Consider the following 17,307-nt stretch of genomic DNA (forward strand, 5'->3'; position numbering starts at 1 on the left):
ATGATAAGCAAAGTTAAAAATGCCATGTCCTCGCTGGTGGGCGGAATGATCCCGCACGGCCACCACCATCATCCGCAGCAGCACGGATCCGCGCAGAACGGCGGCACGGACGGGCTGCCGCCGCGCTTCCCGTACAGCCGACCCGAGTTTCTGGACCTGACACCGGAGCTGCTGCAGTACTCCACCGAGCACGCGACCAGACCGGTCATCACGCTCAAGAGAGACAGCAGGCTGCCCTGGCGAACGGGTTACGCCGAGTGAGTTGTGTATTTTTGTCTTAGATGCGCATAATAAATGAATTGTTGGTTGAAACGGTACGGTTGGAGTGACGTCATTGGCGTGGAAGGTTATATGTCACACCTAACCAAGGGCAATAGCTCATCATCCTCCTCCTCCAAACCCTCTAGAGTCAGTTTTCCCTGGAATGCGTTATACCTGCACTGATGACGTAGCTTACAGTTTACTGAGCTAATCATTACATTTTAAACATGGAAATGGGGCACGTGTCAGGTCATACACATAGTTTATGCGTAGGATACTGTAGCACTCGTTGAATGTATCTTTACCACAGTACAGGAGGAGGTACAGTGTATCACAGTACAGTGCGTTCCCACTGCTTGTGCAGCTGAGACAACATACAGTTTGAAAAACCTGCAAATGCCTGATTTCCAGGCCTACACGAGTCTAAAAAATCTTGAAAATGTCATTGTGTATTACTCTAGTTATGCTCAGAGGGAGACAAATGGAAACATTGTCCCAGGTTCCAGTGATGCACTTTATGTGCTAAAGCCCTGTATTATTGGTGCAATCGAGTCATGTAGGAGTAAAGTGAACTTAATGGTATCATTACCAAGGAAAAGCTAAGGATTTACGATTTTCTTAGTTGGGAAATCAAAATAATAGTAATAAGAATAAGAACATTTGGTGGAAGCAAACTGATGTTGATCGAAATAAGTGATTGTGAATGCTACGTAGATGTACTGTATGCTTAAGTTTGTTATATAGTATCAACTTAATATAATAATAACAACGTAATAAGATTGTATAGTACGTTTTAGATTTATTTCAGTCTCTTTAACAATATAATATTTAGCAATACATTTTTTATTATATATTAATAATTAATAATAACTATTTATTTAAGATGTAAGCAAAAATATTTCAGTAACGTCACATTGATACAGGTGAATAATGGGTGATAAAGGACTCAAGTTGTAATCTCAAAAGATTATTATTATTATTTTTATGCAGTAAATACCAGCAACAGGAAAAGTCATGGTCATAAGGAATAAGATCCCTGAGTTTCAGCATGATCTGTTGAGTGAAGATCAAGGCCATACTTGCAGACAGTGGCCAAGATCAAAGCCAGGATGATGACGCAGTCTTTGAGTAATATCGTACCATCAAATTAATGAAGATAAAGCTAGGTTGTTTGGGAAATTTTTTATATTTATGTGACATAGACCTTCTCTGAGCCCAGTGTGAGGAAGAGCTAGATGAAGAAAAAGAGACTGAGTGAGAACAGACCCTGATACTGAAATTAGCCTGGTTAGCCTCTGGTTATTTAATCTATTATTAACCACAGTACAAGAGGAGATCTTTGTTTGAGGCCGTGTGATGACAGCAATTGAAACTGAGTGCATTCTCTCAAGTGTCGAAACAAACAGACTTTGTAGCTGGTAGATTGGGTATGTGCTCACATACACATGCTAGCAAACAAAAGTAAAGTTATAAACAAAAGGTTTTAGCTCCGTCATCTGTGAACGTCTTCACAGTCACTTTTAGTTCTAATATGATGCATTTCAGAATAAAATATGCAACTAGAAAAACACAAGAAGACTGTATACTTGCTGTTTTCCATGCAATTCAAATTATTTGAGAACTAAAGCTTCCAGAAGTAAAAGCACCATAAAAGTACCATGGAAGTGTTCTATATATATCTTGTTCGATATGGTTTGAAGACAGACCAAATACACTAGAATACAGTCTTCATAGACTTTCATCAGGTTAAATGCATTATTGAATTTAATATGGATGAAAATGTGGCTGTGAGGCATTTTTTACAATGGCATGCTGCACGATGAGTCGTTTAAGCATCGATATTGCGATGTACGAATCCACAATAGTCACATCGCAGGATGTGCGATGTAGGCTGTCGTAGTTGATCCGTTATTCATTAACTGTAAGTGTGCTCACCCCATTTTTGTTTGTAGGAAAAATATTACATTAGATTTTATATCGCAAAATATATCGGTGAATAAATAAAATATCGCAATGTAATTTTTTCCCAATATCGTGCAGCCCTAGCACGCACTATATAAAGGTCCTAGATCATGTAATTTTAAGAACACACAATTTTCGAAACTGTCAAAAATTTTTATATTGCGCCATACTGGCTAAAGTCTATTGATAATGTTAACCAGATGTCACTGAGTCAGGAATTGAGTTTCAGATCGTTTAGATTCATAAATGAATCATTCAGAATGGTTTTATTAACTGAATCAACAGATTCTTTGGATTCAGAATATGCCAAAAAATTAATTAATTATCTGTTTCTCTCACACATGCTATTGTGAGGCTTCATAAGACTAAATAAGACTACAGCACACAATAATATTTTATAATACCTTTATACAGCTTTTGTACTTTTGTGAAGTTTCATTGTAATTGCAGACAGCTAAATTCCTTACAAATTTGTCCTATTCGGTTACCGAAAAGAAAGAAATTCATACAGGTTTGTGTATGAAAGCAAACCATCCCTTTTATAGTCTGACAGAATCTTAAAGGTGCAGTAAGTGATTTTTGAGAAATGCTGTTGATATTTGAAATCGCAAAATAGAAACACACCCCTACCCAAAAAGATCACACCTTTATCTGCCCTATCATGAGTGGACATGCCCCTTACTGGTGATCAGCTAGAAGTGTGTTTTGATGCACGGTGTGATCCACTTTAAACAGCATTTCTCAAAAATCACTTACTGTACTTTTAAAGACATAATGTGAGCTTCAAATTACCCGGACCTAGACTACTCAGATCGCTCAATTCCTGTTTTTTCCTCTTAATCCCACACACACACTTATTCTTTATAAGATATTGCTGAATCATCCGCTGTGTCTCCAGGAGACTGGCTTTCTATGAACATGGTGTTGCCAAGTTGGCAAAGTTAAACAGATCCAGCGAGCACCCACGCCACAATAGATGAGTTCTTGTCACTAAATGTAAATTACAGTCTCTGGTTCTCTGTGGGGATTCAGTCACCCAACAACTAGTCAATTAGTGAGTTAGACTAGTTTATGTAGATTGTTTTTTCCCCTTTCATGTTTCAGTCTTGATATCTTTAGCATCATTGCTTTATTTAGCATGCTGACACTGTGCATTGACTATTTTGTATAGTGAAACCTAGTCAGTTTTGAAATCATGCATTTTTTTGTATTAAAGAATACCTTCAAAAATCATTTCAGTTTGACCTGAACAGTTTGCATGGCAAATTTTTGTGTGGCTATTGAAGGATGGGTCAGTGCAAACAATATTAATCAGCCAAATAATGGAATACTCTTTTATTTCTTTGGTTTTTGGATTTCTTAAAGTCAGCAGGCACAATTCAAGATACACAGTGCCATAAATAGGTTTTCATTTATTCTCTATTCTTAAACACAGTGGGTGGAGGTGAAGAATTGCTCATCAGGTTTTTCGAGTTATATTAAAGCTGCATCCCTCTCCTGAGCTCACAGCAATGTGAAGATAAAACTATACACTATTATACAACGCAAATAGTAATTTTCTTTTATAAAGTCACTGAAAGTGGTTATTGGTTTTGATTAAGAATACTCTATAGCCGCTTTTATCGCATGAGGAAGGATAGTTTTCATTTCCTGTGTTGACATAGATTATGATAACTTGGGGTACATTTTTATAAATCTAGGACTGATTAAATGGACTTTTGAATGTCTTTAAATGAAGACATATTTACGTATGTGGTGCATATGCCTGAAAATGCATTGCTTTATTGATGCTCTTCTGAAAGCGTCAGTCCAATGATGTCAAACATTATTTTGATCTCATTTGGAATTTACACACTATTCCAGCTTTGGTTTTTTAAATGCCATTAAAAACACACACACACACACACACACACACACACACACACACACACACACACACACACACATATATATATATATATATATATATATATATATATATATATTAGTGGTGGGCCGTTATCGGCGTTAACGTGCTGCATTAACGCGAGACTCTTATTGGGCGATAAAAAAAATATCGCCGTTAATCTATTCTCAAAGTTGGGTTGGGAGCTGGGTCTATACTAAGCAAGCTATGATGACTTTCACCTTGATATTTTATATAACCAACTCGCTGAGGCCAGCCTAAAAAGATGCTCAGGACAGTTGACGGGCCACTGCTGCGGATCGTCACGAAAGCTTATCTTTTTCACATGTTTTTACGCCTTACCGGTTGTCGGTTTAAACATTAAAGCATCCAAACACAAGACGTGGAAAAGCTGAACAGAGTAGCTGTTACTCGTGCGCTGTATTCGGCGCGCACGAGAGAGAGAGAGGCGTATCATGGACAGCGACACTGTACCGAGCTGTCTTCTGCAAAGAGAAAGGCGTCTCAAAGCACTTGAACATCGAATTTGCTTAATTTTGCTCTTGTGCCGACAAATACATACAAAATATGTCAAAATATCCACCTTGGAAATTGTGCTCGAAAAAAAATGGCCGTTATTTCTTAAGTGAAAGTAAACAGTTGAGGGAAAAAATGGGATGTGTATTATATTGGATGCGTTCATGGTCTCTTAAAGGGACCGCGCCTAATTTAGCTGCTGGCTGCTGTAATTTTAATCCAAGAAAATGAAAGAAAATCATGACTGAATTTGTAGTTTTAACAATCAAACCAAAAATTATTCAGACACCAGATATCATTTTTGATATATATAGCAAAACTGTAATAATGTGAGAAATGTTGAAGGTGTCTGAATAAATGTAGGTTTGATTGTATATTTCATTTTTACATTGAAGACTATCCAGTGCTATTTTACATTTAATTATTTGGTTTCTGTACTTTGACAGAAAAAAACGTAAACATTGGTGTGAAACAGGCGTAAGGTTGTTTGCGCCTTGTGCAATGTGGAATTAGTTTACAGCATTTTCAAGCATTTTGTGATGCATTTTGGAAACAGGAGATGAGCCCCTTTTCTAATGTACCACCTTGCTTGATAAACCCATTCTCAAAGACTTACTGTTTGTCAATTTTATTTGGGTAACACACATATTCTGAATGCCTTCGGCAGAATTCGAATGAGCCATTTTAATCTAGATTAATTTCAAGATCACAGTGAGATTAATCTAGATAAAAAAAGTTAATCTATGCCCACCATTAATATATATATATATATTTAATATATATATATATATATATATATATATATATATATATATATATATATATATATATATATTTTTTTTTTTTTTTAATATATATATATATATATATATATATATATATATATATATATATTTTTTTTTTTTTTTTTTTTCAATATACAACTCATTTTGAATAGCCGTCTGTTCTGTCTGTCCACCAGTAGGTTAACTGGCTCATGCTAACCTTTTTTTTCTGATTGTGACAGGTAAACAAAATAGTTTGCACTAAAAGTGTGCTACACAAACTTACCATCATGCTGACATGATCAAGAACATTATTAAAAATAGACTTTAGCCCCTCTTTTTAAATGTAAGAAAAGGGGATCCTTCAGAAAAGTGTCTTAACATGATGAATACTGACTGCTCTTCTAAAGGCTGACAAACCATTGTCAGTTAACCAAAGTCACCCGAGACAGGAAACCCTAGTTGTGAATTTTTGGTCTGTAGGAACAAGACAGGCTACAAAAGGGTTCAGTTTTGTGACTTTACCTTATTGCACTCTGTATTTTCCACATGACTTTAGTTCTGCTTCCTTTGTAGTACATGTACGGTTGTGTGTCACTTCAAAATCATAATGTTCCATTTTAAGTGTTACTTTCATTTAAAGAAATTGTACTGTTTTGAAACCTGACCTGACAGAAGTAAAGTGACTTCAGAGGAAGGAACTTGCTGCAAGGAGAGACTTCCTCTTTTGAGAAGAGCTCATAGTGGGACTTTGTCAGCTGAGTCTAATGTGTAGCATAATTCAGTTCACATTTATTTGTAAAGCACTTTTCACGAAACATTGTTTCAAAGCAGCTTTACAAAAAATTTATGTTTATACATTACAATTATGCTGATTGTGGCTATAACGTTTTAAAAATCATTTACATTTTTAATTTAGTTGATATGTTGAATTATTTGATACAAGTACTGTTGTGTTCCCAAGACTGGCCTGCTTTCTGGTAACGCTTTTGATTATTTTCCATGGCCAGAGCTTAAATAATCAGTCTGGACTTTTGAATTTGAACTGCTTAGTGAACCATTTGTAGAAAAAATATTGAGTAATAGTCACAAACTTTTGAAGAGAAAGCCCTAACATTTCTAAATATCTGGTGAGGGCTGCTGGGTCATGGCTGTGGCCTCTGAAGCATCTTTCTGCTCTCAGCAGATTAGGAAGAAAATGGCTTTTTATAATCCAGATTTAGGAAATAATGGCTTTATGTTTCTCTCCATGTGAGACTGCCGTCATACTAGAAATGTTATTCAGCTGCATAATAGATGTCATATCTGAAAGTTATTTTAAGTGAACACAATTAGTTGCACCTGCAAAGACAGACAAGGGCTTATGTGTGTGTGTGTGTGTATGTGTGTGTGTGTGTGTGTACATAGTTATACAAATTACTAATAGAACACAGAACCTGCTAGTGTATAAATATTATAAACTATAAATTGTGTCCCTATCATAATGGAATTGTTTAGCTGTTTATTTTTGACGCATGGTTGCAGCAAACAGCGAAGGTCATTGTGTCACTCACTGCATTGTACATTACCTGGTCTCTGTCAAACCATTCACACAAACAACTTTTTGTGTGCTTGCAGCTGATGAGGAAAACTTTACATGTTTTTCTCATCATTAAAGACATACACTCTTTATACTACAAATTATGAGACTATACTGTGCAGTATTGCAGTGTAGCACTGATCATGATCCCTTTGACATCATTTGTTCTTTTACACTCTAGTCTAAACTCCATTAATCTCTCACTGTATGCTTTCATATATGGATCAGGTTTGCAGACCAGCTCTGCTTGGCGGATCAGATTACTGTGTCATTCCGAGATACTCTTTTCCCTCTCTTGTAAAATAAATCCTTGACAATTTAAAGCTCCATACAGCATTATTTAAACTGCTTAAAGATAAGTATTTAAACAGTATAATAAAAATATATATATACGTGTGTGTATGTGTGATAAATACTGTTGTTTTGAACTTCCTATTAATCAAAGAATGGTTTCTGCATTTTTTCAACATTGATAAATAGTTTGGAGCAATTCAGCATATTAGAATGATATCTGAAGGACCATGTGACATTAAACACTAGAGTAATGATGCTGAAAATTCAGCTTTGCATCCTAGAAATAAATTACATTTTAAAATATATTAAAATAGATTTCTATTTTTTATTGTGATAATATTTCAATTCTTTTTAAATAAGTGTTTTGGTCTCTCTTTCAGGGTGATAAATGCTGGGAAGAGCATGCTGAATGAAGACCAGGCTTCCTGTGAGCTGCTGTATATCAGGAAGATGAGTAGTAAGCAGCAGCGCTGCTCCATGTTAGTGGAGGACGGTGGGGTAAGTAAGTCTTTGACACAGCATCCTAAAATGACCAATGCAGGATGTAGACTGTTGTTTGCATGAAAATATTCAAATATTTTCAAATCAATAGTGAAGGGGCTCTTCACTGTGCTTCAGTTCTTGGTATCAATATTTATGGAACTGTTGTGGATCAATTGAACTGGATAAAACTGGTCTCAGGTAAGATTATGAAAGATTTAGCTTACTGATGGAGCACTGAACTGATCCTAGAGATCTCACTGAGCTCAGGCATCTGTTGATCAAATCTAATCTAAATTGAAAGAAAATCCAGATATAACTGGAAAGCCTGCCATTTTGAAACTACATTACAGAACAATGAAGTTCTTGAAATTTACCAAAATTCAGTTCTGAACCAACCCCCTTGGTGATCTTTATGAAAGGTAAAATAGCTTTCAACAAGTGTACTGACTGACTACCTTTTGAAGTCAGAAATAGAGCAGGTGCCTACCAAAGCTGGTAGTGTGTCATCTGAAATGCACCAGTCTACCAATAAACTTGTTCTGGTTCTTGGTTAGTACACTGCTCAGAGCTATCTTGCCAAACTCAGTTATTCAAAACCAAATCAAAATATAGAACAGCACTGTGTGCTTCACTGCATAATCGCAGATCTAAAATTATATAAATGAAGCTGAAGTTTCCAATGCAAGCTGACATTCAAAAGCCTTTGTGTCTCAGCAAGCATGTTGAAGTGAAACTTCTTTTTTTCCGTGTGAGAGTTTTGATCATGTGATGAGGTCTAGGTAGTGTTTTCACCTATCCTGGACGAAAATGATCAAATGGACTGTTAATCTCCAGCAGTGTTTACTCACAAGAGTTTGTTTACCAGGACGCTGACCTCTCACTTCTCTTCTGCTTGCATCATATGGCGTTGCGCTTCCCCACTTAATACCCCTCTCAACTGCTCTAAATCAATTACATCATCCCATCATCTGCTGTGCTGCCTGTCCGCAAGAGTCTATGTACAGACAAACAGGCAGATAAAAAGATAGCAAGGCCACGTGTTCACTTGAGTTGGACGTCTTGCTCTTTAGAATCAGAGATCCAGCTACAGCCTTCCCAGCTGGCTGCTGATCTGACATGACTGAGAAAGTGTAAGCTCCCAGAGTTAATCTTATCAACAAGTAAAGACAAGAAATTGAGATTGGAGGGTAGTTCTAGAAAATCTATGCAATGGGTCTAGATGCCCCCCTGTGGTTTTGAAAAGACTTTACATGTTATTGTGCCATCTTATACTGGGCTCTGAAATACTTGATATTGACTGGTCTATTGTGTCAGAAGTTTTCTGTTGAAAATGTTCTATATTGTATTACTGATCTGTGTCCCAGACTAATTTGCAAATGTGATTGCTTTATTTAAAACTACTACATTTTGGAATGGCAAATTATTAAAGAGGAAACGTATAATAATAAAAAAGTGAGTCACTAAGGATTGAGCTCCCAAAGAGTGTAAATATTGTGGTTTTGTGGCTCTTTCTAAACTTTACTCTGTTTGTTTGAAGCAAGAGGTCAATGTTCAGCTAGTTAGCATGAGCCAATTAGCCTCTACTGGTAGAAACTGTAAATAAAACATTATGAAGCATCTTAAAGAGCATACATATAAAAAACATCTTTTCAAAAGTAATTCTCAATAAATAAATAAAAAAATTATGTATATTTTAGATTTTTTTAATGTACATTATTTCTTTATATATCATTATATTATATTTAAATATATATATATATTGTATATTTTATGTGTTAAATTATATATATTATAATTACTAATAATAATCAATTATTCTAACAAACAAATAAATAAATTCTAAATAAACTCTTTAAATAATCAATTATTTAAAAGAATACACCCAATTTTATTTATACTTATTTATAAATGTTATGTATTTTTAAATGTACATATATTTACTTATTTAATAATTTATATAATTTCAGTCAATTTTATATATATTGTATTTTATATAGTTTATATAAATTGTTACTAACAAACAAACAAATAAATAATACATCAATCAACGTATCCAATTGAGTGTATTATATAAGACAGTTTATAAGACCTGTTTATTTGAACATTGTGAACGTAGTGTACAGGAGGGATAAAAAGTTATTGTTTTTTGCAGTTCTGTTTCATGCTGCTAATGGTACAGAAGTTACACATCTTGTCCTCTTTCTCATCTCTTCAGGACACCACAGGCATTCCCATGCACTTCTGGGGAGTGTTTGATGGGCACGCCGGATCTGGTGCTGCTCTCATGGCATCCAAACTTCTGCAACGTATCATCCGCGATCGGCTTTGTGATGTGGCTCATCTTCTGGAAAATCAAAACAGCCCTCCACCTATCTGTCTGGCTAAGAACGGGAGTCCCTTCCAGGCTGAGGCGAAGAAAGGGGCCTGCTTAGATGGAGAGGAGCAAGATGGGCTCCTGGGTGAGCCGCGGTTCCACATGGAGAAAGACATCAGTGTGGAGAGCCTGGTGATGGGGATCATAGAGACCGCCTTCAGACAGATGGTGAGAACTCTGAATCATAAGATATGCCTGTGGACTTTCTTATGAAGGACTAGGTGTGCAAATTGAAAATAAAATAAAGAAATTATCGGTTTATTCAAAAATACAAAAGTAAACTGATATTTGAAACAAATTATTTAATTCATGTTTAGATGTTATTAGATGTAAGAAATAATAAATTGATATAGAATTTGAAAGTGCAATGTTTATAATGCATTGTGTGTCATTAAAAAATCAAATAAATAGTCAATGTATTCAAAAAGACAAATGTAAATGTAAAAGTGAATCATAGTTTAAACTGATGGATATTTAAAACAATTTATTTAATTGTTTATTATTATTGAATTTATTGATGATATGTTGGTAGATGCAACAAATAATAAACTGATATATAATTTTAAGTGCAATAATATAAAGTGCATAATTATAAAGCATTTGCCAGCTATTTTTCTTTATCCCTTTGCTGGTTTGCTTAAAAATTCTATTGGCTACTTTACATTTGCAAGCAGCTAATGAACATTCAACAGAATTTTAAGACACCCCTCGCTAAAGCGTGTCATGTTTCTTGTGTGTTTTTAAAATTGCAATTTAAAGTTATTATTGTATTATTTGTATACTGTATACATTTTAAACATGAATAAAAAAGCTACATATGTTTTATTTATTTGTCCAGTTGAACAGTGATATATTAATGTGTTATTTTATTTGTTGGCACAGATGTTTAAACGTCAAGACTGGGCATTAAACACAGAATTCATTTTGTGATGTTACAGACCGTTGTGCAGATGCAAAGAGAAGAGAAAACTGAATCTGTGTCTGTGTCCCACTCTATAGGATGACCTGATAGAAAAGGAGAAGGAATCTTTCAGCATCTCCGGTGGCTGTTGTTCCTTGATCGCAATTCACTTGTTGGGGAAACTCTATGTAGCAAACGCTGGAGACAGCAGGTAGGAGGACTTAAAAGATACAGTGAATAAATGTGCATGTTATATTAGCAATCTAAGAGGTCTTCATATTTTAGATAAAAGAAAGGAATGTGCATCAAAAAGCTTATTATGCAAAATAAATGAGGCTGAATGTCGATCCTAATCTTGCCAAGATGCACATTTAAGACTGTGAACTTGCAAATCATAAAAGTTTAATGAGTGTGGTGTATTTTTGTTATAAAAGGACATTAGACAGTGTTAAATTTGCCTCAGAAAACACTGATATTTCTATCTAATAAAATACGGAGGAAATAGTTGTTGCTTGAAATGAAAATATGACATTAACATGTCTCTAAGGAGACAATACTTTTTCTGCTTAGTGTCATTGCAGAAGTATTTTCCATGTTAATTTTGCTAAGATGTTGGCTAAGTGACAAAATTACTATGACAGTTAGCAATGATGATAATCTAGGGGATCTTATCAATAAATGAGAAAATATTTGCAGGAGGTACTGTATGTATAACTTGCTATTAACCGTATCATCCAGTCTTTTATAAATTGCTTAGAAATGCTTGTAAACTTCCCAATGTTATTTTCCCACAGAGCTATAATTGTCCGAAACAATGAGGTCATCCCAATGTCCACGGAATTCACACCAGAAAGTGAAAGACAGCGGCTACAGTACCTGGTGCGTCATCTGGTGTTATTGTCCTAATATCATTTCCATTCCATTCCAAATCCTGTTCATGCTCCATTTCTATTAGATCTTCAATTCTGTTACACATCCATCGCATTTGTGCTGTTTTTGTCTAGGGCTTCCTCAAACCGGAGCTGCTTGGGAATGAGTTTACATATATCGAATTCCCCAGACGTATCCAACACAATGAACTCGGCAAGAAGATGCTATTTAGAGACCACACAATGACTGGCTGGTAATTCTGAATTTGATGAACTAAAGCAGGCTTAATTTTATTACATAAATTGTTATTTTATTTACACACACACACACACACACACACACACACACACACACACACACACACACACACACACACACACACACACACACACACACACACATATATATATATATATATATATATATATATATTTCTGTCGGTCTTAGTACACAATGTAACTACAGAAGAGTTAAGTTTAAATAGGAAAAATATAGAAACTTTTTGGTAATTTTTGAGCGAGATGCTAACGGTCTAATCAGATTCAATGATCTATGCTAAGCTAAGCTAAGCTAAAAGTGCTACGGCCAGACCTGGAGATCGACTGAATGGATTCGAAAATGGTCAAACTCAACTGTCTAACTCTAGGGGACTTGGAAAATGAGCCTATTTTTTATTTTATTTTTGTAAAGTGGAGTGTTCTTTTAAGTCTTCAAGGTTTTATTGCATTCATAACCATTACCTGTTATTATTTCAGGGCATATAAGACAATTGTAGAAGACGATCTCAAGTTCCCGCTGATTTATGGGGAGGGGAAAAAGGTAAGTGAATAATTCTGCTTCTTTTTAATTTCAAAAGGCCCAGGTGCTGTGGATTTTATTTGAAGCTGCATAATGGTAACATTTGTTACAGACCTAAAATATAATCTAATGAAGTTGTCTGGAGCTTTTTTTCCTGCAGTTTTCACAGCTATTTATTACAAAGCAGGAGTAGTGAGGTGTTGCAAATGGGAATTGTTAAATTGCTAAAATGTTCTGCCAGTTGTAGGCCAGAATAATGTCTCGTTTGATAAAGTTTGTATGAATAGAAAATAACAGCACATAAATCTCCAGCTGTGAGTGTGTTTTTTGTGCTCTCAGGCTCGAGTCATGGCTACTATTGGAGTAACACGTGGTTTAGGGGATCACGACTTGAAAGTGTACAACTCCAACATTCATATCAAACCTTTCCTATCCTGCTGCCCAGAAGTGAGTATACTGTATTATTGGATATTTGTACGCAGGGTCATTTATTTACTCTATCTAATAGCCGTTTAGCTACTAGTTATTGAGTCACTTCTTGATTTAAATGGACAGTTTACCCAAAATGTTTCATGTTATTTCAAACCAGTTTTTGTGTCAATTCATATGGCATATGAAGCATAACAGCATCAAGATAATATAATATCGTTCTCATATCTAGGTCAAGGTTTACAACATCTCTGAGCACAAACATGGGTCTGATGATGTCCTGATCATGGGTAGCGATGGACTATGGGACGTTACAGCTGACAGAGATGTTGCCGACGCAGTATCGACTTTCTTGTCTGGTCGTGAGCCCAATGATCCCATGAGGTAAGTGCTAGATCTTTCCATCATAACTGACCTGATCACAGATAGATCTCCTGGACATCAGTTCTATTTACCACAAAGGACAGCACACATTTCCCCCACACATTCACAAAAACTTTGAAAATGCAAATAATAAAATGTAAGTACCATTTTTTTTATTGTCTTTAAAGTCTCTCATGCTTTTCAATACAGCTTTAATTTGTCCATAATACAATAAAAACAGTAATATTGTCAAGTTTTATTGCAGTTTAAAATAATATGTAATATTTGTGATGGCAAATCTGAATGAGTTTCATGCAGTCCTTCAGAAATCATTCTAATATGCGTTTTTTGTGCTAAACAAAATGTATTATAATCAATGTTGAAAACAGTTGTGCTGCTTAATATTATTGTGGAAACCATTATGCCATTCTCAGAATTCTTTGATGAATAAAATGATATTTATTTATTCAGGAATGTGTGTGTGTGTGTGTGTGTGTGTGTGTGTGACTCTGGTAGAGGTTGTGGGTTCGATTGTTTTGGATAAAAACGTCTGCTAAATGCATACATTTATAAAATTTATATATATATATATATATATATATATATATATATATATATATATATATATATAGTTTATATGAAAACTTGTGTAGCATTATAAATGTCTTTACTGTCACTTATGATCAATTTAATGCATCCATAATAGATAAAAAGTATTATTTTCTTTAAAAAATCTTACTTTTGAATGTAAGTATATATCAGTGTTAATTTCGTTGACTAAATATTTTCGTCATTATTTTCGTCACGAATATATTTTTGCGGATGAAAACGAAACGAAAACTAAAATAGAAGGCACTGATGGAGACTAAAACTATGACTAAATTGATTGACATTATCGTCAACGAATAAAGGACGAGACGAAAATAGACTGTGACGAAAATCAAATCAGCATACGGGAGAGATGCGAGGAATGAACAAAAGAACCGGCAAAACGGAACAGACTGCATGAGAGAAGAGAACCAATCAGAGCCTGACTTATTGAGACGTGAAGCGAAGGTTTTCAGTTTTTAAATGAGCTCCCGGGAAGACGGCATTCGAAGAGGTGATGTCTAAAAGAGCGACAAAATGTCCACAGCTCACTTCACGTTTGACAACGAACAAAACAAAACAAAGCGTAAAGCACGCGGAGCGCTCATTCGTGGCAAGAACACAACCAATTTGAATAGACATTTACAGACGAGCCACCCGGACATTTTTTCAAATGTAATTTCACAACGATATTCTTTTGTTTATTGAGCCTAGCAAAACTGGAAGACTGCAGTGCGTAGATGTTGTAGCATTAAATATTACGAACTGAAAAGTACTGTAAAATAGTCCCTTCTTCAAGTTAGATGAGAGCACAATACTAATACGTAATATCATGATAAATACATTTGATTAATACTAATGTTTAGTATATTTTATAATGTTCTACTTGTTGACAATATCACAAATATTTCTATATTAGTTATGTGAAACGTGAATGTTCACATCCTATCATTATACATACAAATCTAGCAATATTGTAGTATTTAAAACATACAATATTGCTAGACAAATGAATACCTTATAAAATCTTGTTACTTTTTTTATCCACCTAGCTGCCAACTTATTAAATATTTACTTTAAATGTATGCACTTATTGTTCAGCTCAGCTGTAAGCTTTAAGGTCCTGGACCTAACTTTATGTTTCTTTTATTGATGGTCAATTGGCAGCTAGTTATTGCTTACATTATCATGACAGTGTTTGTTGCTGCATAAAAGCTTTTGAATCGAAATAAAGACACAGTTGTGTTGAAATAAAGTTGAATTTGTGTTTTATATATTTTGGTTAAGTTTGTTTCCTATACCAGCTGTAAAAAATTGTCTAGTAAATCTGTTATTGATTTTAGTCTTATTTTAGTCGACTAAAATACCAAGCAAGCGACTAAAATAAGACTAAAATTAAAACAAATCAGATGACTAAAACTTGACTAAAACTAAAAAGAATTATAGTCAAAAGACCAAGACTAAAACTAAATTAAAATTTTGTGTCAAAATTAACACTGGTATATATAACTATACAGTTAGTTAGGTTAGTTTAACAAGTTGATAATTTGCTGAATCAGGTGTGTTGTAGTAGTTACACCAGTAGATGTCAGTATACAGTTTGTCATGACCAAGGCCCTCCGTTGTCATTTTTAATTTACTTGAATGCTTTAATGCTAAAATGCTGTCATGTTTTTAAAGGTACACTTTAGCAGCACAAGAGCTCCTGATGCGCTCGCGTGGAGTCCTGAAGGAGCGAGGCTGGCGCCTGCCCAATGAGAGACTTGGCTCAGGTGATGACATCACGGTGTTTGTCATTCCATTGGCCGGGGCAGAGTTAGAGACATGACCAGGTTGGTCCACCTTCACTGGACAAGCACACCAGGACACGTCCCTGGCTCCATCCCAGAGAAAGGGCTAGGAAAACCAAGAAATCCATTTTCAATCATTCAGATGGCCCAGATACGAGAGACTTTAAATGCAGCTTCCCCTTGTCCTCCTCCGAGTCGCACCATGAATATCGTCAAAGCCCATGTCAGGTGTGAGGTGACATCATGAAGTGCCATGTCTCTCGCTCTCCATTTCCTTTCTGATTTGTCGAACACACCTCTGCAAGTCAGTACGGGACGGTATGGCTCGTAACATTTGAGTATTCTTTAACATCATTTTGAATCTGAATCTCAGTTTGGCAAAAGGAACTAGCCAATACTGCTAAAAAGCCCTTCAAAAGCCCTGATGGCAAGGGAAATAAAAACCGAAGCACTTTATATGTAGCAGAATCCATTTTAGCTGTAATTTAAACTGCTAATTATATTTCCTAACTGTTCTCTGACTGTCTCCAAAGAATGTTTCTGTACACAGAGTTTTTTGGTTTTCTATAGCAAAATGCAATCAACAACAAAAAACAATGGGCATTTCCTGTGAATGCAGAGTTTTTTGTTCTTTTCAGCTGATTTGGGTTCACACAGGCATCATTTTACATGGAAGCAATGCAAATGTCTATATTTTGGAACTGGTATTAAATATAGTTATGTAGAACTAACCTCACAAATAATCTAAATCATCTAGTACAGTGCAAGTCATTGACATGCACCAGGCTTTCCATTCACAACCGAGCTGATTGCTTGAACTGCTGTAGATTTAAACATCGTACCTGTTTATTTTGCTGTAGGTAAAACCTACTTTGGTCTGAAACCATGTCAGTAAAGAATCTCAAATCCAGCAACCATATAGATTCATACCTGAAACTGAAAAACCTGGAATTAGTTTAATCAGTCATGTGTTTTTGTACACCTTGAATGTACCTTATTTCCTTTTCTTGATGTCAGTGTTGTGTCTGTGAAGTATATAGTAAATATATATTGATTTCTGCCTTTCAAATGATGATTCATTGTCAAAGAATTGCTCTTTGCAAATTATGTGACTAATTCTAAATAAATCTATCCTTTTTATAATGGCTATATTGTTATTTTTTTGCTATATTAATTTGCTCTATTGTGAATGACAAATGAGTGTTATTGGTGTTCCTTGTTTTATGGTGCACTAATTTTTTTCCACTGTAGCTTGTTGTTAGAAGCAATTAATAGATACTTATAAGGACTATAATAAGGATTATGACATATGCTGTTTAATATATTGACAAGTCATAAAAATAAAAAGCAGCCACTATTTGTACACTCTCAGTAAAGCACACTTTCAAAAGGTACTTGTACAGTATGTACAATTTAGGTACCACTATGT

General features: G+C 35.1%; 1 protein-coding gene across 1 annotated transcript; it reads left to right on the forward strand.

The window, feature by feature from the left end:
- Positions 1-17,026, forward strand: LOC113050287 (protein phosphatase 1H-like). The gene is made up of 10 exons (XM_026213101.1): positions 1-257; positions 7,663-7,780; positions 9,981-10,307; positions 11,139-11,251; positions 11,835-11,919; positions 12,045-12,163; positions 12,666-12,729; positions 13,048-13,155; positions 13,370-13,521; positions 15,769-17,026. The coding sequence occupies exons 1-10, from the start codon at positions 1-3 to the stop codon at positions 15,914-15,916; spliced, it is 1,491 nt and encodes a 496-aa protein (XP_026068886.1). The 3' UTR covers positions 15,917-17,026.
- Positions 17,027-17,307: the final 281 nt, after the last annotated feature.

This window comes from Carassius auratus, chromosome 31 (assembly GCF_003368295.1).
Source record: "Carassius auratus strain Wakin chromosome 31, ASM336829v1, whole genome shotgun sequence".
In the NCBI taxonomy this organism is placed as follows: Eukaryota; Metazoa; Chordata; class Actinopteri; order Cypriniformes; family Cyprinidae; genus Carassius; species Carassius auratus.

Bases quoted from the DNA above. Each gene is read 5' to 3' on its own strand.
- LOC113050287 (XM_026213101.1), top strand. From the start codon at position 1: ATGATAAGCAAAGTTAAAAATGCCATGTCCTCGCTGGTGGGCGGAATG. The intron at 258-7,662 runs GTGAGTTGTGTA...TCTCTCTTTCAG, and splicing joins TGGCGAACGGGTTACGCCGA to GGTGATAAATGCTGGGAAGA. The intron at 13,156-13,369 runs GTGAGTATACTG...TCTCATATCTAG, and splicing joins TCCTATCCTGCTGCCCAGAA to GTCAAGGTTTACAACATCTC.